At 42.1% G+C, this 26,933-nt stretch overlaps 1 protein-coding gene across 4 annotated transcripts in view; it reads right to left on the minus strand.

The window, feature by feature from the left end:
* The window catches only part of TRPM3 (transient receptor potential cation channel subfamily M member 3), a 940,843-nt gene that overhangs the window by 162,465 nt on the left and 751,445 nt on the right, over positions 1-26,933 (minus strand). For all 4 annotated transcript variants that reach the window (XM_078675756.1, XM_078675753.1, XM_078675754.1 and 1 more), the window contains one exon: positions 928-1,095. In XM_078675756.1, the coding sequence (XP_078531882.1) occupies positions 928-1,095 (168 nt within the window). The remainder of the gene's footprint in view (positions 1-927; positions 1,096-26,933) is intronic.

Here is a 26,933-nt window from a genome sequence, read left to right on the forward strand (position 1 = left end):
TTATATGTCAAAATATTGATACTTCTGACCTCCAATAATATTGCTTACCGAACATCACAAGGTAAGTATATAAATTGAATTACAGATGGGTAACAGTGAATTACGGGGTTGTTTTTTATCAAGCGGTTCTGAGTGTCATCAAACAGGCAATGAGAGTGAAGCTAGAGTTATCTAGGATGTCACTCAGAACCCCGAGGTGAAAGACATCCCCGTAATGACCTTTTACTCATCTATAATTTTATGTTATGCATGGCCCCCAAAATCAGCTGCCTCTGTTTCAACTGCTTTGCAGGGGTAGGGTAGTAATGAAGGAGCCATACATAAAATAGCCTCTCCAAAACAAAAAAATACTTGTCAGTCCCCCTAATCTGTGTGCCTTCCCTTCCCTATCCTTCCAATGCTGCTCTGACATACTCTCAACGAGCCCAGCAGAGTGCCTGGAACTCCTTTATGATGTAGCAACAGTGGTTAACAAGTTCTGGTACCCACCATTGCTACATCATAGCAGTGACTTACTGGATTTAGAATCAACTTATTCATGCTAACGGATCTCTATGAGGGCCACGCATAACAATACTATTCTTAACTCCCTTATACTTATCTTGGAAGGTAGGTATATCATTTGTATTCTTTCCTCCACCCACACTTACCTTTCAATGCAGTGGTTAGGTCTTTAACCAGGATGCATATTTTTGTTATGGGATATGATGAGTGCTAAACAATGGGGTTGTGCCCAATGATGAACATGCTCTTCACCAGTCTGTATGTGTAGAGAAGATAGTCTATATGGTCAAGATTATTAGACACAAAGAGGTTTATTTTGATGTCTAGTGAATACAGACATTACCATATAGCACAGAATGTGCTGTAATATTATAACTGCTCTAAACGCCATATTTTAGTGTTGTTGTAGCTTGTTATTCTTACCGTTAGCTCCATATCATCATCCTCCTTTTCCTTCACTGGCTTTTCTGGTTCTTCAGTTTCCCTTTCTTGCAGATCCATCTCATTGGCTTGTGACATGTAAGGCATCTCGTCTTTGTTTTTGAACTCTAGGCTGAGGATTGAAGGAGGAAGTAGAATTCCTAGAATTACCTAAACCAATAATAATGATAATAGCAAATTATCTAATAATAGAACATCTAGCAAATATAATTCAGACACTGGTTGTAAGAGATGAACAATACATACATGATAAATTGTGTTCTGGATCCCAATCCTATTCAGCCTGGCCTCAAAGGCCTCCCAACCCCCTCCATTCTTAGAACAGGTTCTGAAGAACCAGACTCCCACCTTATACAACAGGTTATCTTCCAATACGGCAGTTCAGAGTTGTGAGACATCCTTCATGATTAGAGCTAACATCAGTTTTAGTATGTTGTTGCCTAACCTTCAATTACCTATTTATTTAGTTTAATTCTAAACATTTATTTAAATAATAATTTCACTGCTGCATTTGGTTGCTGTTTCTCTCCAAACTGTCTTTTGCAAATTCCAATTGTTGTAATGCATATAAACTCAAATCAGGAAAAACCTGACCCTTGGTAGAAATGTACCACAAACTAGAAAATGAGAAGCTAGCATTCAAGGTAGGATGCGGCTATTGGCTTAGGCTTACCTCCTGTGACCCACACAGACATTCTATTAATTAAAAAAGAGCTATACAAACAGGCAACGTACAACTCGATGAAACAACAACTGGCTCATGTTGCTGGACAAAGCTCCTCAACCAAGTATAGGAAAGCAACCCATACCTTCATTTGTCTACACAAAATATACTTTGGTTAAGAAAGTAGTGTTATAGCATTCAATTCAGACTGAAATGTTGTTAAACTATTGTAGACGTTTTCATACAGGTGGCCAACATTCATAAATTCTCCTATTTCAGGAATTAATAACTTATGTCTTTCACATTTGTTTTAATCACAGACTACACCACTGCAGAAAACTGCGTGGAACCATGTTTGTGAGAAGTCAAATTTATTTATCTTTTATGTATATTCCAACTTGTCGGTTGGGAACACAGCAGCTTGCACATACAGGTGTGTGTGTTGAAGTTGTCTGGTAAAACCGGGCCAACTAATTCGAAGTAATACAGGCTCAGTAGTGTTGGAGAATGGAGTTATAGGAGCCTGTAGTGTCACACCATGCTTGAGTTTCCTAAAAAAAAGTAGTAGGGGTGTGGTCACAGCAGAAATGAGAAACAAATTGTCGAAACCCCCCCGCACATTGTATTGGGATATATTTACACTAAAGGTGAGGACACATATGAGAGGATGGCAAAAATACAAGAACAAGCATAATGCGCAAGGCATTCTTGAATTTATGAGATGATGGGACAAAGCACTTAGATGATTATATTGTCCTAAAAGGTGAAAAAACATGCCACCTTGAATTGTACCCACCTATATTGTCTCTAGGCAAGTGAATCTCAATCATGCTTCTGTTGCTAACTTACTAGAATCGTATCCACATCACTGAATATTCTATTTTTCAGCCATTCAAGGCATGATCATTATGCTTAATGCAAAACTTCTGAAGTCTATAAGCGGTATCCGGGTCAAAAAGCTGCTATCCCTGGCTTGCCCTTTGGTACACCCAACACTGACTTTACCTCATTTTCAATTGTCATAATGGCAGTAGCAACAACTAGCTCTAAGAGAACAGTTTATTTGCTTTTTTTTATTATTCTTGCTTTTTCCGTAGTTTTCCGGTACCTACGGAAAGTGGTCAACACTGTGATGTGAACAGAAGTCAAAGGGTTCATAATTTCACTATTACATTTTAATGAATACAAATATGTACATGGATTCATTACACTGGCTCAACCGATCTTTGTTGTAACCAGAATCAAAACAAGCAATTGCGTGACATAGCTACTCGCCAAACATAGTAAAAAACTATGTATCTTTCTTTATTCGTAGGCTGTCAGATTGAGCAGTGAAGAAGGTAGCATGTAGGGAAAGAGATCTAAGTAAAATCAACAGCACAGCGTTCAATGCAGTCATTCTTGGATGATCAAATCCACTGTATTGTATCACTAGCATAGGGGAAAGAAAGTGGCAGTAGACACCTTGTGAGATCTCCCTTTCCAACACCACCTCACCCGGGGCAGCCCCCTGACCTAATGCATCTCATGTCACACCACCTGGCCCTCTCTTTTGACTGCTCCCATCAGTGGTCCCCACACCTGCCCCATTTAATTCTCAGTCTGCTTCTGTATCTGTGGAACTAAGGTCTTTGCTAAGAGTCCCAGTGCTTTCACTTTCCCTTTTTCTTCAGGGCACCCTTGGTATCCAGTGCCCACCCTGAAGCTGAGCAAGATTCTTTCTGTGTTCCCATTGCCCAATCTATACTGTCGCATCACTGCCTTGCCTCTATCTTGGCCTACTCAATTCTAAGAAGCAGTTTTTGTCCATTTCAGTGACACTTGCATTACCCCACTTCCTGCCAGTGTCCCCTGCATCACAACACACTGGAGGTCACCATGATAGTTTAAAACTTTTATAACACCCTTAATATCATTCCTAGCAGAGGATGTAATTAAGCTGGAAAGCACTGGAATATTGGTAAGACCATTACTCAGATTATTTGCAGACTGAGTGATGGGTAAGAGTGGTAGGCAGTACAGCTGCTTACCACAGATTACCTTCATAAATGTCTCTGCTGAGAAGTGAGAAGATGTGTGTAAGCCAAATCATCCAGTATTAGAGCGATCTAGGAAGTCGAAGAAATAATTATACAAAACCTAAATACATGGGCGTTTGTTCAGTCACAGTGAGCAAAACAGTTATAACCCTCCAACAATACACTGCTCATACGGGTCACACATGAGGTCACAGGTGATATCTCAAATGATCTAACTGATGACATCACTAGTGACATCACAGTACCATGTAAAAATAGATATAATTAGCAACATCACTCGAACTGCTACTGGGGCTTTACTTAAGGTCTAAGTTAAACCTGGCTTCTCTGTCCATATGCGGTTGGAGTTAGCCGTACAACATAGCTCATTGAGCTCTGGGGACCGAAGTGTAGCTCTCGTGACTTTGTAACCAGAAGAAAGTGACATAGACCAATAAATAAGATTTTCCTAATGGGAATACCAGCAGTTAAATTGCCTGTTAAATCAACATGTCTAATTTGCCAGCTTTGAGCAAGGTTTGCAAATGGCTTGAAATGGCATTCTGTTTCAAAATTTGCAACATTGCTGGGACAGGGATGTCTGACGGGGTGGCTTGGATCCACCAGCAAATGGGATATTCATCCATACCTTTCGCAATCCAGACTCAATGGGTTGTTAATATTTTATTGGTTTACAAATCCCAGGCTGGGTGAAGAAATGTACTCCGTTTTGATGCATATCAGCTTGTGGAATGTATTAGGGATCATCTATTGTTGTTTTCTCTCTTCTACAAGAAGACGACAGTAGTTTAAGAATGATTCTGCACTAAAGTCTAATATTTGCAGATGTGTGTCTGCTCATTGTCAAAAGGGCAGATTTGCCATTCCATGTTTAACTTCATAGTTCATGCAATTTCTCAATCAGTAGTGTGACTCAACAATGTAATAAAAACCAGGGGCTTCCCGGGAGCTACAGTGAGGTTGATAGAAAAGCCATTGTAACAGCTGGTGTTTGTCCAACAGGAGAGTTTGCCCACATATTACTGCTGCAAAGGCAGTATCAAAAATGTTGATGTCGAGAAAACAACACAAAAAAATTCCCAAACCAATTAAAAGAATAGAGAAAAAGCTAATGAGCAAAAATACACCAAGGTGGGGGGAACAGGAGATGTGAATATTTTAAGCTTCAAGCCAAGATGGATCCAGAAAAAGTAAAGAGCTTATGTCGGGGGGCGTGGCTTAGGCGCCTTTGGAGATGGCCGCATTTCACGGGAGCTCCGTCGGGACGTAGGAGTTCGAACGGCTTCCAGGATTTTATTTTCACTTTCGGACCCGGATTTTGGTATTTCCCGGCGTCGGAAAGGATGCTGCCTGCCTTGCTGCCACGATGGCTGCGCCTTGTAAGAATTTGCCCCTCATTTTGATGTTTATTGTTGCCGCTCTCCACAGCAGCGTCGCGGCCGCCATTTTGTTTTTCGGCGCGTCCGCTTTTTCCCGCCTGCATAATTTCTCAGATGCATTTTTCCTCACAAACCCTCGACAAACCTTCTACTTTTCAGCCATAATTCTGTTTTTTTCCTCTCTTTGCCCTGCGTTTGACATTTTTGCCTGTTGGATTATATGGGTGTTTTTTACAGCAGAAATCGCAGGCTTTTTGTTCATTTAAGCCAGTTGGTTCTCTACAGTGTACCAGCTTCTATTGAATAGGAAGTGGTTTTCCCCTCACTTCTGTTATGGCTAAAGCACGTACTAACCGCAATGGGTCTCTTCAACCAAAGGAAGCAAGTTTGGAGGACTTTAATCCTTTTAATGCCTTGCAAGACTCTACAGAGGATTCCCTCATGGACTCTATTAACTCTAAGGGGTCTGCTCCTTCGGTGTCATGCTTGAATACTAAGCAAAGCCCTAAAGCGCCCCTTACTGTGCCAAATTCATCCTCTGTACAAGGCAAGCGAATCAAGGTAAACCCTCCATCCCCACCTCCTGCGTCATCCACCTTGAATTCCTCAGACCTCATTCTTGAAGAACTACGTGCCCTTAAACCTCACATGGAGGAAACTAATCTTTGTCTGCTTAATCTAGAGTCCAATGGTCCGTCACTGAACAGAAGGTTGGAGTGTTGGAGAACCGTTTTGATCTTATTCAAAGTCTTGCGGATCAGATTCCACCCATGTCTAAAGAGATCGCACATCTTAAACAGCAGGTTGAACAGTTAGAAAACCGTAATAGGCGTATTAATCTGCGCATTTATGGCTTAGTAGAAGGTTTGGAAGGTCCATCACCGATTTCTTTTTTTCAAACTTTTTTGCCAACGCTTCTTGGTCTTCCTGATTCTCCAGTTTTGAATATTCAGCGAGCAAATCGTCTTGGTCCGAGTCCATCGTCTTCAGCATCCTCCCCCAAGCCTAGGGGAGTTATTTTGTACTTTCTTGAATATACTGATCTACTTCGTGTGTTGCAGGCTGCTAAACAACAGGGGAAGATCATTTGGAATGGCTCTACACTATTTTTTGCCCAGGACTATGCTAAAGCTACGGCGGAACGACGTAAGAAATTCCTAGATATGAGGCTGGCGTTATGCAGTTTGAATGCGAGATATGGTTTATTCTATCCCTGCCTTTTCAAAGTGACATCTAACAATAACACCACCACTTATAAAGCCCCTGCTCTTCTCCAACGGTTTCTGAATAGCTGTAGAGTGGATTCAATGGACATTCCTCCTCCATGAAGACTGAAGCCTCCTTACCATGATTTTTGTTCTTCTTTGCTCTCTTTTGTTTCCCGTAGTGTCTCTCTTTATTGGTGATTTTTGTCCTTCATTTTGCTGATACTTATTTTTGATGTAACTCCTCACCTATACAGAGGTTGTGGCTTTGCTTGTGTTCCTTTGTATGCTTTGTTGCAAGTGTTCCTCTGTTCTCAAGTTTTTTCTCCCCTTTTCTCTCCCCTTCTAGGTGGTTTCGTGTATGGTCCCAAATTGTTTTCTATTCTCTGCGGTGCTTCCTGGGGTTGTTTCCCTCTCTGCCGTCTCGTCATGGAGTATTCCCGTCTTTCGTTCCATCTCCCTCATGTGGCTTCACCATCCCTATTTTTTCTGTTTCCCTGTGGTATGTTTTTCATATAATGTATTTCTCCTATTTTTGTTCTGTACTCTTCCCTTTCTTTCGCTTTCTTTTTTCTCTATCTTCCCTCTTTTTCTTTTATCTTCTTTAATCTTTTCCTTTCTCTTCTGTTTCAATCATCTTTTTTTCTACGCTACATTTTTTCCTTTATTTTCCTCCACTTTTCCGGCCTCTACTTCTTTATCTTCTGCTAATATTGCTACCTTGTGGTTTAGTTGTATATTTTGCTGGTTACTCATGTTAATGTTGCTAAGTATTGTGTTGCTCGATATTGTTGATAAGCTTAAATGTCAATTAATGTAATTTCGTGGAATGTCAAAGGTTTGGGGTCCCCGATTAAGAGACAACGTGTTCTTTCACATTTAGCGCATTTGAAGGCTGACATAGTTTTATTGCAGGAAATTCATGTTAAGGATGTTGAAATAGCTAAGTTACGTAGTAGTTGGGTGGGCCATGTTTATGCCTCTCCGGGCTCGGGGAAGCGTAATGGGGTTGCAATTTTATGTCATAAACGTTTAAGCATTCAACTTCTTTCCTAAGATACTGATACGGAAGGTAGATGGGTGGTAGTTTCATTATTGGTCAATAAAATTCCTTTAACCATTTTCAACTTATATGCCCCTACTGTTCCTGATAAATTATTTTGGCCTTCCATCCTTCAATCCTCTATGAATTATACTGATGATTATTTTATACTTGGGGGAGATTGTAATATGATTATAGATCCATTTCTAGATAGAAAATCCAATTCTCGTTTTTCTCCTTCTCAGGTTCATACCCAATTTACATCCACTATTTCTCAGAGGTCTCTTGTTGATTCCTGGAGATTATCCAATCCAATATTACAAGAATATACATATTTCTCACCCGTCCACTCCTCTCAATCCCGAATTGATTATCTCTTTATTTCCAAGGCTCTATCACAACATATCACTCACTCTGACATTGGGTCTATTCTAATTTCCGACCATGCCCCTGTTTCATTAGGTCTTGATTTACTCCCTCCTGTTAAAGGAACACGAAGATGGCGATTTAATAATGCCCTCCTTTTGGACACATCTTTTACTACTGCTTTCCTTGATTTTGTCCCACGCTTTTTTGCAGAAAAGGAAATGCCACAATCTTCTCCTCAATTAATTTGGGACACTTTTAAGGCTGCTTCTAGGGACTTTATTATTTCTTATGTTGCCAAGAAACGTCGCCTTGCACACCAGTCTTTATCTTCTTTAACTTCGCAGATTAAACAATTGGAACTTTCTTATCACTCAACCAAATCTCAGTCCGTCCTTTCTCAACTCATTAAAGCTAAACTTTCTTTTAATCAATTAACTACCAATTCGCCCAATCTGTTTTTACTTAAGTCTAGCGCTAAATTCTACTCTACACAAAACAAGGCTGGGAACATTCTTGCCAATTATCTTAAAGTTAAAAAAGAACGAACAAAAATCGATTTGATTGTTTCCTCTTCTAATACTATACTCCATAAAGATGAAGATATTTTAAATGAATTCACTACTTTTTATCAGAATCTTTATACTGATATTGATCAGTACTTATCCTCTATTCCTCGTCCACAAACGGCTGATGTTGATTTTTCCTCTTTAGATAAAGATATTCTTCGCAAAGATATTTTAGATGCCATTCATGTGCTTAAAAAAGGTAAAGCGCCTGGTCCAGATGGATTTTCTATAGAATTCTATTCTCATTTTTCTTCTTTTCTTGTTCCCAAATTTCACCAATTATTTTGCTTTTTTATATCACCTCAGAAATCCAAAGGTACTTTCCAAGAAGCTCTCATTTGTCTCCTTCCAAAGGACAACAAAGATCACACTCTATGTAAAAATTATAGACTTATTTCATTAATTAATTTAGATTACAAAATATTTGCTAAGATTTTAGCTCTTCATTTGGATACAATTCTCCCACACCTGATAGGTAGAGAACAATGTGGCTTCATCAAAGGACGTCTTCTATTGGATAATACTCGCCTTTTCTTTAATGTTCTAAGTAAATCCCCCACCTTCAATCATTCCTTAGCTGCAATTGCATTAGATGCAGAGAAGGCTTTCGATAGAGTTAACTGGTCTTTTATGCTTTCTACTCTTTCTTGGTTTGGTTTTGGCTCTACATTCATATCTTATATTTCTCTACTATATTCCTTTCCTAGGTCTTTTATTTTTGCTAACGGTCTTGTATCTTCTTCTTTTCCTATTTTTCATGGTGTTCGTCAGCGATGTCCTCTTTCTCCTTTACTTTTTATTCTTGCTTTAGAACTGTTTTTGTCAAAAGTTAGATTAAATAAAGATATCAATGGTTTTCCATATGGGGATAAGCAGCTAAAACTCTCTGCTTATGCAGACGATATTCTTTTGTTTATTTCTCACCCTCAAACGTCTATTCTGGATTTTTTATCCGAAGTCTCTTCTTATGCAACAGTCTCCGGTTTCAAACTTAATGTTGATAAGTGTGAAATTCTCCCTCTCAATAAATATTGTTTTCATGCTGATTTTTTTATTTCATCTTTTCATTGGAGTCCTAATAAAATCAAATATCTGGGTCTTGAGTATACTCCTTCTATTAAAGATACGATGGCTTAAAATCTTAAGAACTTAATCGGTACTATAACAGCCTCCACGACTAGATGGCACCCCCTATTTTTATCCTGGTGGGGTAGATTAGACTCCATTAAAATGATGTTGGTTCCGGTAATTTTATTTTTTCTTTCTAACCTTCCCGTTAATATTCCTAAGTCCTGTTTTAAAAACATTTATTCTGTCCTTTCAAAATTTCTATGGCAACACAAGAGGGATAGAATGTCTTTTGCCAAACTTAAACGTCCTAAGTTTCTAGGTGGAGTTAACTTCCCGGATTTCGTGTCCTGTCTTTCTTCATTCTTCCTTTCCCATTCGACTTCTTTTTTATTAGATTCGGAGACAGATATCTCCTCTCTTCCGATATGGGTTGCAATTGAATCCTCCTTCTTCCATCCTTTTACTTTCAAAGAATTTATTTCTCTCTCTCATGTTCCCTCTAGGATGTCTCTTCCTATTCTTAAAACTGCTAGAAATCTCTTTTTGCCTTTTTTCCTTAATGGTCTTGACGATCGAGCTCAATTTTTGCAATCTCCCTTATGGTACAATCCTTTCGTTAAAATTAACAATAGAACATTCTTCTGGAAGGAGTGGCATTCTCTTGGTCTTATTTGTGTTTATCAATTCTTTCAGGATGGCCTTTGCCTTCCTTTCTCGTCTCTCCAGTCTCGTTTTTCTCTCCCTCAATCCTTTCTTAGTAAATATAATCTGTTGCGCGTGGCTCTCCAAGCGTGGTATAACTCTTTTCTTACTCCTTCTTCTCCCCCTGTAGCCTCTTCTCTTACTCTTCCTTTTCTTTTGTCTTCGCCTTCGGCTTCACAAGTTTATAAAAAATTACATGATTTTCCTCTAGTTAGAGATAAGTCCAAGATAGAACAAGATTGGGAATCTGACTTAGAGGATACTTTTTCTAGTTTGTTATGGCATGACATATGGAATAAAATAAGAAGATCTTCTAGAGCAGCTAATACTACTCAGACTTTATTTTTTGTTTATAATAGACTTTTGATCACTCCTGCCAGATTACACACTATTGTTTCATCTATCCCCTCCACATGTTGGTCCTGCTCCAATACATACGCAGATCTCAAACATATGCTTTTCACTTGTCCTCTTATTCATTTATTTTGGTCTAAAGTATGGCAACAAATTAACTCTATTTTCTCTACTCAATTTCCTTATTCCATCACACACATTTTCCTAGGTAGCTTATCTGACTTATGGTCATCTATGACCTTTAATATTTTTATTATTGACCTACTCTTGGCGGTGGCTTTTCAGCAGATCACTAAATTTTGGAAAGATACATCAAGTGTCTTTTTTCAGGCTTCGTGGTATGGTGTCTGCTACAATCACAGATTGGATAGAGCATATGTCTCCCCTCTATCTTTTGCTATTTTAAACGTGACCTCTTATGGTTACCGATTACTAATTTTCTTGATATATTTGCTCAGTCTCGTTCATTACATACCCCTGCCGTTGAAGAAGTCCCCAAACCTCCATGATATTGATAGTGTTTCTATAGAAGTATATGCCTGTATTACATAAGTATTTTTTCGCTGTTTATAGTAAGAAATTTTAATTAGCAACATTACTCTTTAGATGTTTATTAGGCACTTTACATAATGAACTGTCTCTGTTTTCCTACCCCATCCTGCTTCTTTCTTTTTCTTTTTCTTTCTTTCTTCCCTTTCTCTTCCCCTCACTAATATTGTAATGTATTATTTTATATTTGATTGCTGTTTATTTTATATTATGATTATTTTGTATCTTTTCCGATAGCGATCTTTTCTTGAAATAAACTCCTTTTAAACAAAAACAAAAAAAAAAGAGCTTATGTTAATATTCAGCTTGTGATTTACCAGGATTGAAGCTTGGTTTCAGGTCAACCTCAAAAGAATGGAGTTCTGGTAAGCCTAGTAGGTCACACCAGTCTTGTGTTCAGCGCTTGAGGGACTATATAATTAATAGTAAATATGGGTATTGCAAATGGGTTCCTTCCATTTAGTCCGCAAGGAGTTTTTGCTTTTGATCACCTGGATTTTGGACCTTTACTGACTGCTCGAGTCCCACTCCTGGTAGTTATATTGGACTGCACACATTTACCACCAGTGCCTGCCTTTTCAAATGAGGATTCTGTGACACAGTTAGGCTAAGGGGCACTTTCTTGGTTCACATGAACATGTGTGCACATGCATGTGTGCAGGTTGCACATAAGATACTATTGCCATGTGCAGCCTGGTAGCTGCACTAGGCTAACATGCCTGAGGCAGTCTTAAAATGCAAATTTGACGTGTCAAAATAACCCCTTTCAACAGGCCTAATCATATGTTAGACCTGGCCGTCTTGGCTTTGGTTTCCCCTGCAATTTATTGCCTTTGTCTCCTGTATTTTTACAGTGTGATGGATTTAGCTTTGCTGGTCTAGATGCTTTGGGCATTTTGCCACTGCTGTTTAGTGCCAAAGTGCAAGTTCTCCTTGTAAATTGTTATTGTGGACTGCTGTTTACATAATTGCTTTATTTTGTTTACTATTAAGTACCTATTACAGTTCACGATGCTGCGAGTGGGCTTGCAGCACTGATTGTGCCACCCACACAAGCAGTCCTGCAACAAGGTCTCAGGCATGCCATTGCGGTGCCTGTGTGCAGTCTAGTACTGCAATGTCGACCTGGCAGGTGCAGCCACTTGCCAGGCCCTAACCTTTCCTTTTCTTACATGTGAGTCAACCCTAAGGTAGACCCAAGGCACCCCTGCAGGCAGGGTGCAGTGTATGTAAAAGGTAGGACATACCCTGAAGTGTCTGGCATGTCCTGATAGTGAAATACTGCCAATTTCGTTTTTCACTATTGTAAGGCTATCTGTCCCATAGGATAGAATGGGGAGTTTGCTCATAAGATCTTGAGTATTACTGCCCAAGGGAACAAGATAGGAATATGAAGTTTGATATGCCTGAACTCAGAATGTTAAGATGCACCTTTTAGTGAGGGTGATTTTTTACGTTGTGGGTTCGAAAATACCACTTTTTTAAAGTAGGGGCCATATGTGCAAAGAAGTGGCGGAGTGAGGTGTTAGCTGTCATGGCTTGACGCCTCACTCTGCCAATTCATAAATGCACGGCTGCACTATGTTTGCAGGAATAGGGTGCAACCCTGCGTTTACCCTGCGCTGGTGCTACACTTAGCTGCCTAGCTATAACGCAGGCACCCTTGCACCATAGTGCAAGGGTGTCTGTGTGCAGGGGAAGGTTGTTTATGTGTAGGAAGGTGTCCCTTCCTGCACATAAACAATCTTTAAATGCTGTTTGGTCACTTCAATGTGTGCTGCTTAAAGCAGCACATATGGAAGTTACAAAATGTCATTTTTTTTAACGATTGTTTATGTGCAGGAATGGACACCTTCCTACACACACATAATCCAAGACGTTTTGCTTTTTCCATGTGTGCTGCACAAGGGAGCACACATTGAAAAAGCAAAAATGTGAATAAATAAAGTATTTCTCCTTGTTTCTCCAAGTTAAGACCAGGTTTTCCCTGGTCTTAATTTTGGTGCTGCCACCTATTTACGCCCCCCTTGTAAATAGGGAGCAGTGTCAAAATCAATGGGTGTTGTGGTGGAACACTCACTGCAACACCCACTGCCCACCTCAGTCATGCTAAGCATAGCATGAAAGGGAGCCTTATTTACAAGGCAGCGTTAAGCCACATTAAGTGGCTTATCACTGCCTTGGAAATAAGGCAAAACCCCTATCGCCACAGGATCGTCAGAAAAAGTGATGTGCCCGTGGCGCTAGGGGCTTGTCATATATGCCACTAGGTACTCTCTGGCCTAACCATCAGACATGCCTCTGCTAGGATGTGTATTGACTGTCTGGCTTCGGAGTGACAGGGGCTGGAAGGTAGAGGTGTGTTCTGCCTTTCCAGGGTGAGTCAGGGCTGGGCTGAACAGACCTGGGCTGAATTCAAAGTAGGGGGAGGAAATTTCTTTCACTCCTTAGTGGGTCTGGTCTGCCTTGGACAATGCATGCTCCACCTCCTGCCAGGAAGCTTCACCAGAGAGGACAGATTGGTTTTGGCTGGGCAAAGAGCGTCTCTGCCACAGAGAACAAAGGATTTTTTATTATAAAAAGAGGTGCCCAGACCCCAAACCTTTAGATCACTTCTGGTAATCAAGTGGAAAGTTTGCCAAGGAGGAGAGAGCTGGAGAAACTGAGGATTAGTACTGCCCCTTTGCTGTTGCTATCTGGGGTTGGCCTGCAGTTGCTGTTTCTGCCAAGGAAAGGACAAGGACTTGCTGTGTGCTGTGTCCCCTGCTTGAGGAAGATCTCCAAGAGCTTGAAATAGAGCTTGCCTCCTGTTCTGAATTCTCAGGGACACAAAGCTTCACCCCTAGCTCCCGTGAACTACTTTTCTGGGAGTTCTGACCTGCTAAGATGTGCCTGCTGCTATTGTGGACCTCTGGAGGCTGTTTGCCATGGGGGCTGGAAAATTAACGCAACTTCGAGAATCACGATGCATCCACATCTGTTTCCGACATATCGCTGAAGAAATTGACGCAGCGCCTGCAGCGGCTCGAGAAATTGCCACATGCCAAATCCAGTGCACTGATCTCTGAAGTCCGTGATCACAGCACCGATTCCAACGCAGGCCTTGCTGTGCGGCTGCAAGGACCAACGAATCGTGGGACCGTGGCTGGAGAGAACAACGCAGTGTCATTGCTACCACCGCATCGAGAACAAATGCATCCCCGATCCTCACGCATCGCATCTGGGTGCCACCCCGGCGAGAACACTGGGGGCGCAGTAAGAAACCGATGCATCACCTACCTGCACAGTAAGAAACTGACCCATCACCTCCCCTTCAGTAAGGAACTGACGCATCACAGCCCCTGCGTGGGAGTAAGGCACCAACACATCACCTCTCTTGAAGTAAGGAACTGACCCATCACCTTCCTTGGGCATAAGGAACAGATGCATCACCTTCCCTGCAATAGTTTTTGTTTGTGTGCATGACGCATTCAAGGCACTTTGTGTCAAAAGTGTTGCATCTGCAATTTGCTTTGAACAGAACTATTTTTACCTTTTGAAAGTCATATTTTGATTACTGTATTGGGGATTGTTGTCGTTTTGGTTTTGTTTTGGTTTAGATAAAGATTACTTATTTTTCTTAATTGGTGTGGCGTCCATTTGTGGTGTATTAATTGTATTAATGTTTGTGTTCACAAATGCTTTACACACTGCCTCTGAGATAAGCCTGTCTGCTCGTTCCAAGCTACCAAGAGGGTGATATGGGGTTATATTAGAAGTGTTTCCCTGACCCGACTAGGAAGAAGGGTCCCAACTTGGACAAAGGTACCTACTGCTGCCAACTAGAGACCCCCATTTCTAACACCTTTCTTTTAAATATTAATAAGTTATCATGAATATGCCTTATTTTCCTTAAAGGTAGGGTGCATGATATTTAAAATGTGTACATGTCAAAATTTATGTTGAACAGATCCTTACAGGAACAAATCCCCAAAAGGTAATTTCACTGTAGCAAGGCCGGCTGCTTCCATGGAGAAAGATTGGGCCACATTTTTACATATATTAAATGATAAATTGGAATTGATATCAGCTAGAGAAATAATTCAAGTACTCATTTTCATAGTAATTTAATATCTTAATACCTTTTAGAAAGTTGTCATTTTCCTGCCTAAAACCAGTGGGCCTTTATGCCTGTGTTCAGTGTCACATGACTTCTGATGGCTGCTCTGTTGTGAGATGAGTGTTGCTCCTAGACAGTGGACAAAGGGACCTGGATGTATGGAGGGAGTTTCCCTTATTTAAAGGATGGCCTAGTGGCTCTGACTGTTAACTTGACTAACTCTAAAATGAGCTCATCTATCACAGACAAATGTAGCTGACACTTGGCACTGCTCCTTTGCTTTGTCCCACTAGCCAACCTGGGTCCAAACCCATTGTGGGGTGAAGCTGCCCAAGAGCAGGTTTGGAGTGACCACAAGGCAGGGTTTGCCCATCATCACAGCCACACATCTGGGTGTGCACAGGGAGTTCTCACCAGGGGAATACGGATTCTGACAGTTTGGTTTGTCCCAGAGTGCTGTGCAGGAGGGTTGGGGCAGGGGTTGAGGGATGATGTGGCATCCTATAATAGACCAGGGGTGTCTGGCATCTAGAAACATCCATCCACGCACATAAACCCCTGCTCAAGGGAATGAAGGAAGGCAAAATCCTGGACATGGATATCTACGGCAGCAACACCATGGACAGCTGGAAGGAGTCACCTGATGACCCTCATGGACTTTGCCTGCAGCTGACCCCCAGGACTAGATGGGACTCTCAAGGGCCAATGGTGCTGGCTCCTTTATGCTCTCCAAGGACCTGTTGAGAGAGGCCTGTGCTCTGCTCCCACCTCAGGTGTCCTGCAAGATGGCCAGGAGCCCATGGGTCCTGGGGAAGGCAGAGAAAGGGAAAAGGCTATGGCAGGGAACCAGTTAATCCAGCTCCCCACAAGCTGTGCAATTTGGGGGTAAAGTGACCTGCCCCAAGAGGCTAGGACCTGCCACAAGGAGCAAAATTAGCTCAAAATTAGGGTGGGCAAAAACTTCTGCTCCACCGGCAGTGGGGCAAGGCTTGATGTGTCAGTTGGGCAGGGCTGAACTATGCTTTACCAAAATGTCCAGCTGCACGAGATTTCAGCATGCAAAAAAGGTCTGGGTGGGGTAAACCTGGTTTTCTTCTCCCAGTGGGATGTAGCTTTACCTAAACAGTGAAAACTGCTTTTTGAATAATTGTTCACAGTAACGACATGCTATTCCCAATGTTCACCAAGCCACATGTTTATACAGTAAGCACTCAGTCTTGTGGGCTTAAAGGTACAGGTTAAGGTTAACTTAGCTAAAATAAAAAATAAAACGTTTTTTCGACATGACACACTTTTTACGGCCCTGTATTTTTGCAGTGCTTTTAAACTGCAGCTTAGCAACAGCGCAAAGCTTCTCACTGAATCCATATATTTTTATACTATTTACTTAAGCGCTGTAGCCACACTTTGTAGTCCACGTATGACATTGAACTTCATGTCTTCTGTGCAATTCTTATGCCATTTACTGTGGCCTCATAGAAAAGTTAAATAACTACTAGAGAGAAGCCAATGCACAGTGCATACTTTAGGGGAAAACACACAAGCTTGCCCACTGTTTAGTAGCAGTATAGTTTTCAGAGTCATAATTCAGCAAAAATCAAACAGGGTAAAATGAGGAGACCACAACGGACATGACGTCATTTCTTACAGTCTCACTCCAAGTCCAGTGACTGTGTATAAGTCATCTGCACTATGTCGCCAGATCCTCTTCCATGTGGAGAATCTATATTGAACAACTGTGGCCTCTGTGCCTAGGAGGAAACTGAATAGAAACGCAACATATTGGCCAAAACTAGCTCAAACAGGAAATATGCCATCAGCCAAATAATCCATTCAATGGATAAGAAGGTCATTTCTGGATGCATAAAGATATTGCTACAGGCAACTGAAATGCACTCAAAGGGACTGACAGGAATGCAATCCTGCACTGGATGACTCTAGATGTTAAACATAATGGCAAATATTATGTATGAATAGCACCAATGTTAGGTAATGAATGTTGGTAAATCATTTCTTGCTCCTACCCTATTCTGTTAGCGTTGCAGAAAGGATTCACTTTTTGAAGCTTGTGATCCCTATTTATTTATTTATATATTACATGCTTTGATACAAAATAAAAAATAACTCACAGCCATCACTTTAATATTGTACTAGGTGAAGATATAAAATAATTATTTGTATTAATAACTATCCATCCTTCTCTCCTTACTCTTCTCCCGCTCTGATTGCTTTCTCCCTACTTTCTCCATCCGTGCTTCAATTTCTCTTCCTCTTGAAGCTTCCCCGTGCCTGCTGCAATTAACTTTGGGGCAGCTTGGGAAAGTGACAGAGGCACCCAGGAGCAGAAACTGAAGTCCAAGGGCTCTAGTCCCCAGGGAAATGACTGGTGGAATAAAAGGCCTGTCATGCTGTGCCTGTTCTGTTCCTATCTTTGGAAGTAGGTAATAGGTTTTTATACAGAATGTGAAAAAGTTATGTGTGAAAAGTCTGACCTACACACAGAAAATACTTCATGAATTGGGAAACGTATGTATTTATGAAGTGAATTGGGCAACATGTGCGTATTAATGAAGTGGGTTAAACATTGAGAGTACTATAATAGTTGTAAGGACATATTTAATAAACTTTCAAGCAACGCAGCTTAGCAAGTGACGTTGCTGTGCTGCGATGCGTGAAAGGGTGAAAGTAGAATTGCACCATATTTTCAAATATATGGCGCAGTTCTGCTCGCTCCTAGCACGGGCACCCTTGCTCGTGTATCAGGACAGTTTTTGTGCAGGGCTACCTTCCTGCATAGAAACTATCCTTAGAATCTATTTCTGATTTGTGTGTGTGCTGTAAAATGCAACAAACACGCACCAAGAAGACAAAACGAGGAGAAATAAAGACGTTTCTTCTTGCTATACCAGTCTCAGGTAGGTGTATCATTTTTGGTGCAAATCCATGTTTACAAGTCTTTGTAAATATAGATTTGCATCACAATACATGGGGGAATGGAGGCGAGTGCCAATGCAGCACCCATGTACAGCTTACCTGGCACAAGGTAATGCACATCAGGACAAGTCTGCTATGTGCTGACTTGCTTTACATTATTTTACAAAGCCACGCAAAGCAGTGCAAATCGGGATTTGCATGGTTTTTTAAACCCCAAAATAGATTTTGCATCAGGCTGAACCAAAAACAGTGACACAACACCAAAACAATATTTTAGCACATTTGGGCAGTAACCTTATGACATGACTGGAATGCGTGCTGCATGCATAGATCTAACCAATTCACCCCTGAATAAAAAAAGAGGGAACTCTTAGTAGTCTCGAGACTTTAGAGGGCGAACGCTTTTAGGTCAACATCAATAATTAAAAATTGTTTAACACAAAAAATGTTTGGGTCCTCTGCATCCTATAGTGCCCCAGTCACTGCACACAAAGTGCTGATGCTTTCAGGCACTAGGCAATTATTGATCTTGAAAGGCCAAGCACTGGCACTTTTCAGTGTGGTTGCTATGCTTGTGTTGACAGAACCAGTACACCTCATTCAGAACTCCAATAAATCTTTGCATTATTTTTACTTACTGCATTTCTAACAGCTCAGTTCAAATGTTGGTTTCAACTCTTCAAACTCGGGCTGTCATTAGGTGCTTAGCAAGTATAACATTTGGTGCTCGGTAAGTACTATCTGCCCTGCATTTGAAACCTGCTTATTCTGATCTACATTTTCTTTCTAGCCAAAACTTTTACCTGTAGGGTGGATAGTCCTATTTGATATATGACAGAGTGTTTTTAAACAACCTCTTGTTAGTTTTGATAACTACAGCCTTTAATGAGCATGCACCTCCCAGCTCATGCCTTATCTTGTTCCAGTTTTCCTGGGTGACCCATTAAACCCAGAGGTGATAAGCCTATTAGAGTAGCTGTTCCTGCTATGGAGGGCAGGCGCCCAGCTCCTTGCGCATGCGTGAACTGATGTCACTTATCACCCTTCGTAAGCTGGGCACAGGTCTCTGGGTTTACTGGCACGACTGGAAATATACGGGGAGGGCTGGGCTGCCAGGGCAACTGACAACCACATGTTCTAGCCGTTTGCTTCTAGTGATGGCCATAGCAGCTTTTGCAGAACACACGTCTGAAACATAAATCAACTGGTAATTGATTGAGGGGAGGAGCAAATTATGCGGCAGGATGTCTCAACGGCAATGCAATCCCTACGTCGGTTTTCCCAAGCAATGCAAGGACACCGTGCATGGCTCTGCGTGGCTTGGTAACGCTGGAGTATCGTAAGGCAACACAAGTCATTGCTTTGCATTACTCTCCCCTGGGAAGGCGTTCCAGGGGTGGAGCATGGGTGGGTCATGGGTTTCCCAAAGCATCTAACCATGGATTTTGGTGCATTTCCAGATTCACCACCACTGGTAATCCTGGAAATGAGTCAAAATGCTATGCCTTCCAAGGGGAGATGCAATGGGGAGAAACGTCTTTCTTTCTCCTCATTGTTCCTTCTTTCTAAGTGTCCAGCACTCTGGTGCCTCTTCCTGCTCAAAAACAAGCCTGATTACAACGCAGGGACACTCGCACTACAGCGCAAGGGTGCCTGCATTGATGTAAGGTAGCACATTGTGTGTCAGTACAAGGAGAGGACAGGAAAGCGCCATATAGTGTTAAATATGGTGCATTCCTGCCCACTCCCTTTCACGCAGCACAGCGCAGCGAGGTGTCTTGCTGCGTTGTGTTGCGTGAAAGTCAGATAAATCTGTCTCTTAATTGATTAAGATGTCCTCTAACTATGCTCAGAAGCTACTACCACACCGTTAGCTGCACTCATACACATGACACGGGGGTCAGAAAGTTTGCCAGCTGCAAAAAACAGGACAGATTGTGACACTGAAAATGCTTCTAGTTTTGGAAGTTTGCCGGATATGGGTTTTCTTTGTCTTTCACTTAAATAGCTATTTCATCCAACTCAAGGAGGAGTGCTCCTTCTTACACATTCGAAGTAGTAAGTGGAGACCAAATTTCTTGTGGTGCCCTTACCCCTGCCTACGCAAAATATGACAAAAGTGGGCTGGGAGAAATGAGCATGGCTGCTTATTTTTGTGTAACTTCAGTTATGTTGTGTAATTTCAGTTATGTTCAATTGTCTCTTTTAAAACACACTCAGATACATGTATGTAATATCTAAGTAAGTATGCTCACATCTCTCCCTTGACTCCACCAATGGAATTCAGTAAATGTGATGTCATTTAGAATATCATGATTGGACTCATCACAGTTGGTCTTGGGCTGAGCATCTAGCCAGACGCTCCTGGTGGGGCTTTCATCCTATTTGTAACAGTTTGTAACTTATGCTAATAAATCTACCTGAAAACTACCTTCAGTCTGGACCCAAGTTACTACAATGTATACCAGCATTATGTTGGCAGATGTGTCTCCATATAAGATGTCCACAGTAAAATCCTTTTCCGGAAGTGAGGGGTGCGACGACAGCGATAATTTCAAGACCCCTTTCTTTGATTCCTACTTTCAGCCGTGATCAGGGCCGGCGTTAGCGTGGTGGTGCCTGGTGAAACAATCTTTTTTCAGCACTGTTTGAAATCGGGTCTCTAGTTGTTTGAGGTATGCACCCTGTCCAAGTAGGGACTACAATCCTAGTCAGGGTAAGTCACAACACAATCCCAAATTATTCTGTGCTCACCCACTAAAAGCATGGCACAGAGCAGGTAGGCTTAACTTAGAAGGCATTGTGTAAGGTATTTGTGAAATATCCCAAACAATGACAAAGTAAATACACCACAAAGAGACACCACAACAGTTTAGAAAAATAGAGACTATTCATCTGAGCAAAACAAGACTAATACAATCAAAATCCATTAAGTAGAAGTCGAGATATTGAATGCTGAAAAAATAAATGCAATAAAGCACTTAGAAGCAGGTAGCGCTATAAAGATGACTTCAGGTCACAAGGGACTGGTGCAAATCCAAAGTTCAGGCCAACAGCGATGGATTGCTGGCCAGCTACAGGGACCCACTTGGGCCTGCTGAACACAGTACCTTGGATCCTGGGGCGCAGTCTGCATGGCAAGGCTTTGCGGCATCCGGCCTCGGTTACGAGAGCTGTCAGCTATGCAGTGAGGTTTTGCCGGGCTTTGCGGGGCTTCACGCTGCATCGTGTCGGACTTGGCAGAATCTCAGTTGCAGAACCCACTTCTGAGGCCCAGAACTCAGAGGGGGCATCTCTGGCAAGGGCAGGACTCACAGAAGGCAGAGTCCAGCAGCACCAGAAGAACTGCAGGAAGTCTTTTATGTCCATGAGACTTCAGAAACAGGACGAAAGCCAGCAAGCCCTTGTAGATTAATTTGGAAGGAATGCAGAGTTCAGCTATCCTTCAGCAGAGTCAGAGAGCTTCAGGTCACAGCCCAACAATCAGGCAGCAGTCCTTCCAGAAAAGCAGTCCAGTTGAATCCTTTAAGTAGCACCACAGTTCTTCTGACAGAGATTCGGTGTAGGTCCAGAAGTGTCTGATTTGGGAGGGTCAGAGACCCAGTACTTATACCCAAATGTGCTTTTGAAGTAGGGGGGAACTTCAAAGAGTGGTTTGGAAGTGCACGAGCATCCCTATCAAGCCAGTCCTTTCTGCCAGGTTATCTATGCAGTTATTAATTTGAACCTGTGCTTTCCGGTGCTGAGCACCAGCACTTAGTTGGTTTCCGGTGCTCCTCACCGGCACCTAATTGTCAACACCACTTAGGGCAGTCTGCCACATGGTGGTGCTGCTCATGTAATTTAGAGATGAGCAGTATAACAGTTGTTTAGGAAAACAGTATACATTAAAAAATTGCTAATATCTGCCTTTCCAGCCATTCCTTTAGCTTTGGGTACCTGGACTAATCTGAACTGTCACATTTACATGCGACAGAGATGGTTAGTAGTTGTTTTGGCAGCAATGACAAGGGCGATGGGTGGTGCAAGCTGCAGTGGCCTCCTGGTCAGAGCCCTGCCGCTTAATATTTTACAAATTAAGCACTGAAGCAATCACCAGCCATTTGTGTGGGGTCAGGTCATTACTCTTGTATGTCCCAGAGTGAGCCCCCTTTCCTCCCGTCAGCCCAGGCCGGCCATCGGAATGCAGATTTATGCAGAGGGGTGTACAGCCAACCCTGGTCTTCATGGGTTTATGGCTGTCGAGGAGAAATGCATGAATGGGAACTTCCACCTGATCCAGGTGTTTATTGGAGATGGGCTGGAGGTCACAAAGGGCAATGTTAAGGGCAGAAAAAGGCCCACTGTCTGAAAGTGGCATTTCTGCACTAGAAGTGTTAAATCCTCCCTTACCGGCAAAGTGTATAAATCACTACTAGTCCACCCCTACCAAACACGATGAAGCTACTCCCCTGGGATCGTAAATTACCACTTAGAAGCACATAAGAGAATCCCCAATGCTAGTTTATGAGAGGAGCACGACTCACCATAGTGAAAAAGTAAATAGGCTGTTTTTCACTACCAGGACATGTAAGGAATACAAGCACACATGGTAGCTCCTTCATGTGGGTGGAGGAGCGTCGCCCTACTGCTTTCTCGCAGTGCGATAAGTGGAAACATAAAATAGTATTATGAATACCATTTGATGTTTCTCCTCGCACTGCGAGAAAGCAGAAGGGTTCGGTTGGGGGTGAGTGGGTGGGCGGTCCTGCTCCAGGCAGGGGAGGAGTGGTTAGCTCACTGTTGTGGGCGCTGACTGTTTGGTCATCCCCATGGCCAACCAAACCAGTCATGCACACTCTCCGTTTTCTCCATGTAGGCTGCATGCAGCCTGCATGGAGAGAACGGCCTCCACATCTCCCCATAGATGCCTAAGTGATTGGTGTTCCAGCCAATCCCAATGCTGCAATGTTGTGATTGGCTTAGGTGAGGGCCGGGAGCAGCTGCGGTCGGTAGTGGTGTACCTGCAGGGGGGTGACGTGGGGAGGGGGAGGGGCAGGGTGGGGAGTTGTAATCTATGGATTATGAAGCTTTACAGGTAAGTAAACATATAAATAAATAAAACAAATTTGGTTGCCTGCACTGCATCCACAAATGCAATGCAGTGCACGCAACAAAATGTGTTAGGTAAGTTTAATTTTTTTAATACATTTATTTAAAAATAACCCCTGCGCGACTCCCTCCCGGCGTGACTGCCCGGCCCCCCACCCACAAGTCATGCCGGCCGTGACTGCAAGCACATGCCCTTCCTTTGCTTACATAGCACCTTGCCCTCTGGGTTTCCAAGGGAGGTGCTTAGAGGGGACTTATATGTGTAAAAGGGGAGTTCAGGGCTTGGCAAGTAGGTTTACCTGCCAAGTCATAGTGACAGCGAACTGCACGTGCAGGCCCTGCGACATGGTTAGGGGGATACTTACGGGGGTGATACAATCAGTGCGGTGGGCCCACTATTGCATGTAATTTACAGGCCCTGTGCACCTGTGCACGGTTGTATGTTTTTTCAACGAACTCCGTTGTAACGCATGCCTTTACCACGCATGCGTTACCACGGAATACTATTTACACGCCTATCTTTCTCCACGTATTTTTGCGTGGTGACGTCATACATAGAAAAAAAAAACGGCCGTTTTCTTCCTCTGCGATACCGATTGCCTGACATCTCGTTTTTTTTGGGGGGGGGGCATATATACCCTTTACCACACATGCCTTTACTACGTACCTCGTAGTAAAAGTATGCGTGGTAAAGGCTGTCGTTGTAACCACGCATGCGTTGTAATGCATGCGTGGTTAAGGTTTTCGTTGAAACGGCCTCGTTGTAGTGGCCGTTTCCCCCTGTGCACCTGCCCTGTGCACCTGCAGTGCATGTTACTAGGGATTTATAAGCAAATTTAAACATGCCAATTGGGTATGATCCAGTGTTACCATGCTTTAGGGGTGAGAGCACTTTAGCACTGATTACCAGAACTAAAGTGTGCAGAGTCCTGGAGCAAGCAAAAATAGGCACGAAAAATGGAGAGGGACAGGCGAAATAGTTGGGAAGACACCCCCGAGGCTGTCAGGTCTGACAGGCACCCTCCCCCATGACCTCCTCCTCATAATCCCTCACTACCACCAGGCAAACGTAACTCTAATCTCACCATAGCCCCTCGCTCACATACATTTAATTTGTTTTAGAGCACTGATAAAAGCTGGCTTTACTAATACACTCAGCTATCCACATAAAATACAGATCTGATCTGTGCAGCAGGCGTATTAACCTTCTGTGCTACTTTATGGTAGGTCAAAGCTGCCACTACTAGACACACTCCAATCTCTCTCTCTAGCAGGAACATTAATCCGAAGAGTTGCTGCCTGAAAGCTGGACTAACAAGGAACTCTGCAGCAAGTGGATTTTAAATCGTAAGTTTTACTTAACACAGCGCCCACCTGAGGTCAGTGCCCCCTCCGGGTCAGCGCCCAGTGCCGCTTCAGCGGTCGCACTGACCTAAAACCTGCCCTGGCCGTGATTTTAATGATTGCCCTTTTTTCTTTCATTACAATGACGTCAGTTCTGTCAGCGTGATAGTGACTGTTGTTCTCCAGGAACAAACTAAATGTTCCTCTTAAACAGAGCCTGGGCCAAGGGCCCCTGACATCCTGACATCTCTTCATGTCCCACCCCTCTCCACCCCCTCACTGTGGGAGTAGTGTCACAAGCCTGCTATGATTGACAAGAGACAAGAGAGCAATTTTGGGAGAGTGAGCTAAGCGGGGGGGGGGGGGGGGGGGGGGGTATACGAGCAGGTTTCTTGTTTTTGTACACGTATTATTTGCACTTACACAATTTCACCTGCCTGATGTACAGAAATAATGGTATAAATAATGCTTTCTTTAGAGTAAATTCTATATTTTAATTTTAACCTAGTTCCAGCCGTTGTTTCAAGTATTTTCAGTTCATTCAAATTAATGTGCAAATGATATAATACAAAACGAACGTAATAAAATACAACATTTTAAGCAGGTTATTTGTTTTTTCTATGGAGAAATAAAGAATTTGATTTTTCTATTGCAAGATACTCTATCACTTTTGGGCGGTGTTTATCGGTATCTAGACTAATGATATTCCAGAATAAATTGGCTAACAAATCCACTTTACTTCAGACATGTAATCGTAAATCATTAGCGAATATCTTCTATAAAGTACTTTAAGTTTAAGCAACGGATTTTACAGACAGACCATTTATTCATTATAAACCAGACTTTGGCTCTTTTATGGAACACTTCTGCCATCTAGTGTGCAATAATTATAGTGTTTTTCTTTCGGTTTGGAGAAAGTCAAGCAAGAACTTTTGATTTCACCAAAATATGTATAATATACTTACATATAGGAGCCATAAACCACCTCTTTTGATCCATTGGTCTTATTGTGTTATTCACAATTTGTTTCCGCCCACTACAGCATATAGCACAGGACAGTGTGTCAGCTTTAACTTCACTCTGAGTGACTGCCTTATGCACTTTGACAAGGAGCACATCTACGAACAAGCTAGTAACCTTCAGTGTCAGTGTTTTTGTTTTTACTTTATTACTACTTCAGTGTTGCCTTCATGTTTAGAGCCTGATGTGATAGCAGGGCAACTCTGATGTAAACCCAGGGCACATTACATCTTTATCAGATCCCAACTACTGCCAATGCTGTTGTAAATTCTTTTGAGGGAGTTTTGCTTTTCTGACCTCTGCTAATTGACAGCATACCAGATTCCATCCGTTTGAAACTGTTCTGTATTAAGTTATCTTCTTTTTAAAGTTTTTCCTCTCTAATTCCTTCTTTCTTACCTTCTTTCTCTCCTTCTTTCCTTTTTTCTTTTCTAGTCTTACTTTCTTTTTTCTTTCTCTTTCGTCCTCTCTTTCTTTCTCATGTTCTTGTTTTTATTTCTTTCACTTTCCTGCACTCTTTAGTTTTTCTTCTTTCTTGACTTCTTCCTTTTTTCTTTCTTGCCCTCTTTCCTTCTTTCTTGTCTATCTTCTTTCTAGTCTGCTTTCTTTCTCGCCTTCTTCCTTGTCTGCCTTCTTTGTTTGTTTGTTTGTTTGTTTCTTTCTTTCTTGAAGGCAAGAAGCTTGCATCAAATTCCTGCCTACGTTCCTGCTTTTTTTCTTTCCTTCTTTCTTTTTTTGCTTGATTCTATCAATTTTTACTTTCCTGCTTTTTTTCTTTCTCTCTCTCTCTCTTCACCTTTCCTTGTCTTCTTCCTTTCTCGAAAGCAACAGACTTACTTCCAATGCCAGATTGATTGACCTTTTAGGTCCGTGTTAGTCAAGACTTTGATTTTACTAATAGTCTGTGTATAACATAGTTACTCATGGGGATTTCAGCCAGACTTCATCCATTAGTGTGAGGTCAGTGTCATTCAAATTTTTCTTCCTCCCACTCCAGCACTCATTCAAGGGCAATGCATCAGCCCTCTCTAGCTATTGGCTGCTTTCAGTACGAGTTATGGCATGCTGCCCTTTCACAAGGAACACATCCACACACAAAGTAGTTCCCTCCAATGTCAGGGAGTACTATGGTAATGTGTGTGTGTTTTTCTTTAGATCAAAAAACGTTTTTGCCTGTAGAAAGTGATTTCTTTTAGATTGCTCTGGGCCAGGCTTATTCCAAAACAATAACGTTATGTAAAAACCATGGTAAAACAAAACAAGAAGGCCTGGATGCTAGCACCTGCTCTATTAGATTTGCCAATAATTGTTATTCAAGTAAATCCTGTATAGTTATTTGCTAACTAATGCTGGCTAGATGGGTGTAGGTCAGGGTTTTAAATTTGTAACTGTCACAGAGGGTTCAGAATCTGGCAGCAAGGACCATGGTAGGTCTTCCCCGTAGATGCTCTGCCAGAGCTACAATTAGAAAGCTTCACTGGCTTCCAATCAATTGCCAAATCCAGTTCAAAGCTCTCTGTGTGGCGTTCAAAATTCTTAAATCCAGGTGCCCAGACCTCT

The sequence above is a fragment of the Lissotriton helveticus genome, chromosome 2_1 (assembly GCF_964261635.1).
Source record: "Lissotriton helveticus chromosome 2_1, aLisHel1.1, whole genome shotgun sequence".
NCBI classification, from domain to species: domain Eukaryota; kingdom Metazoa; phylum Chordata; class Amphibia; order Caudata; family Salamandridae; genus Lissotriton; species Lissotriton helveticus.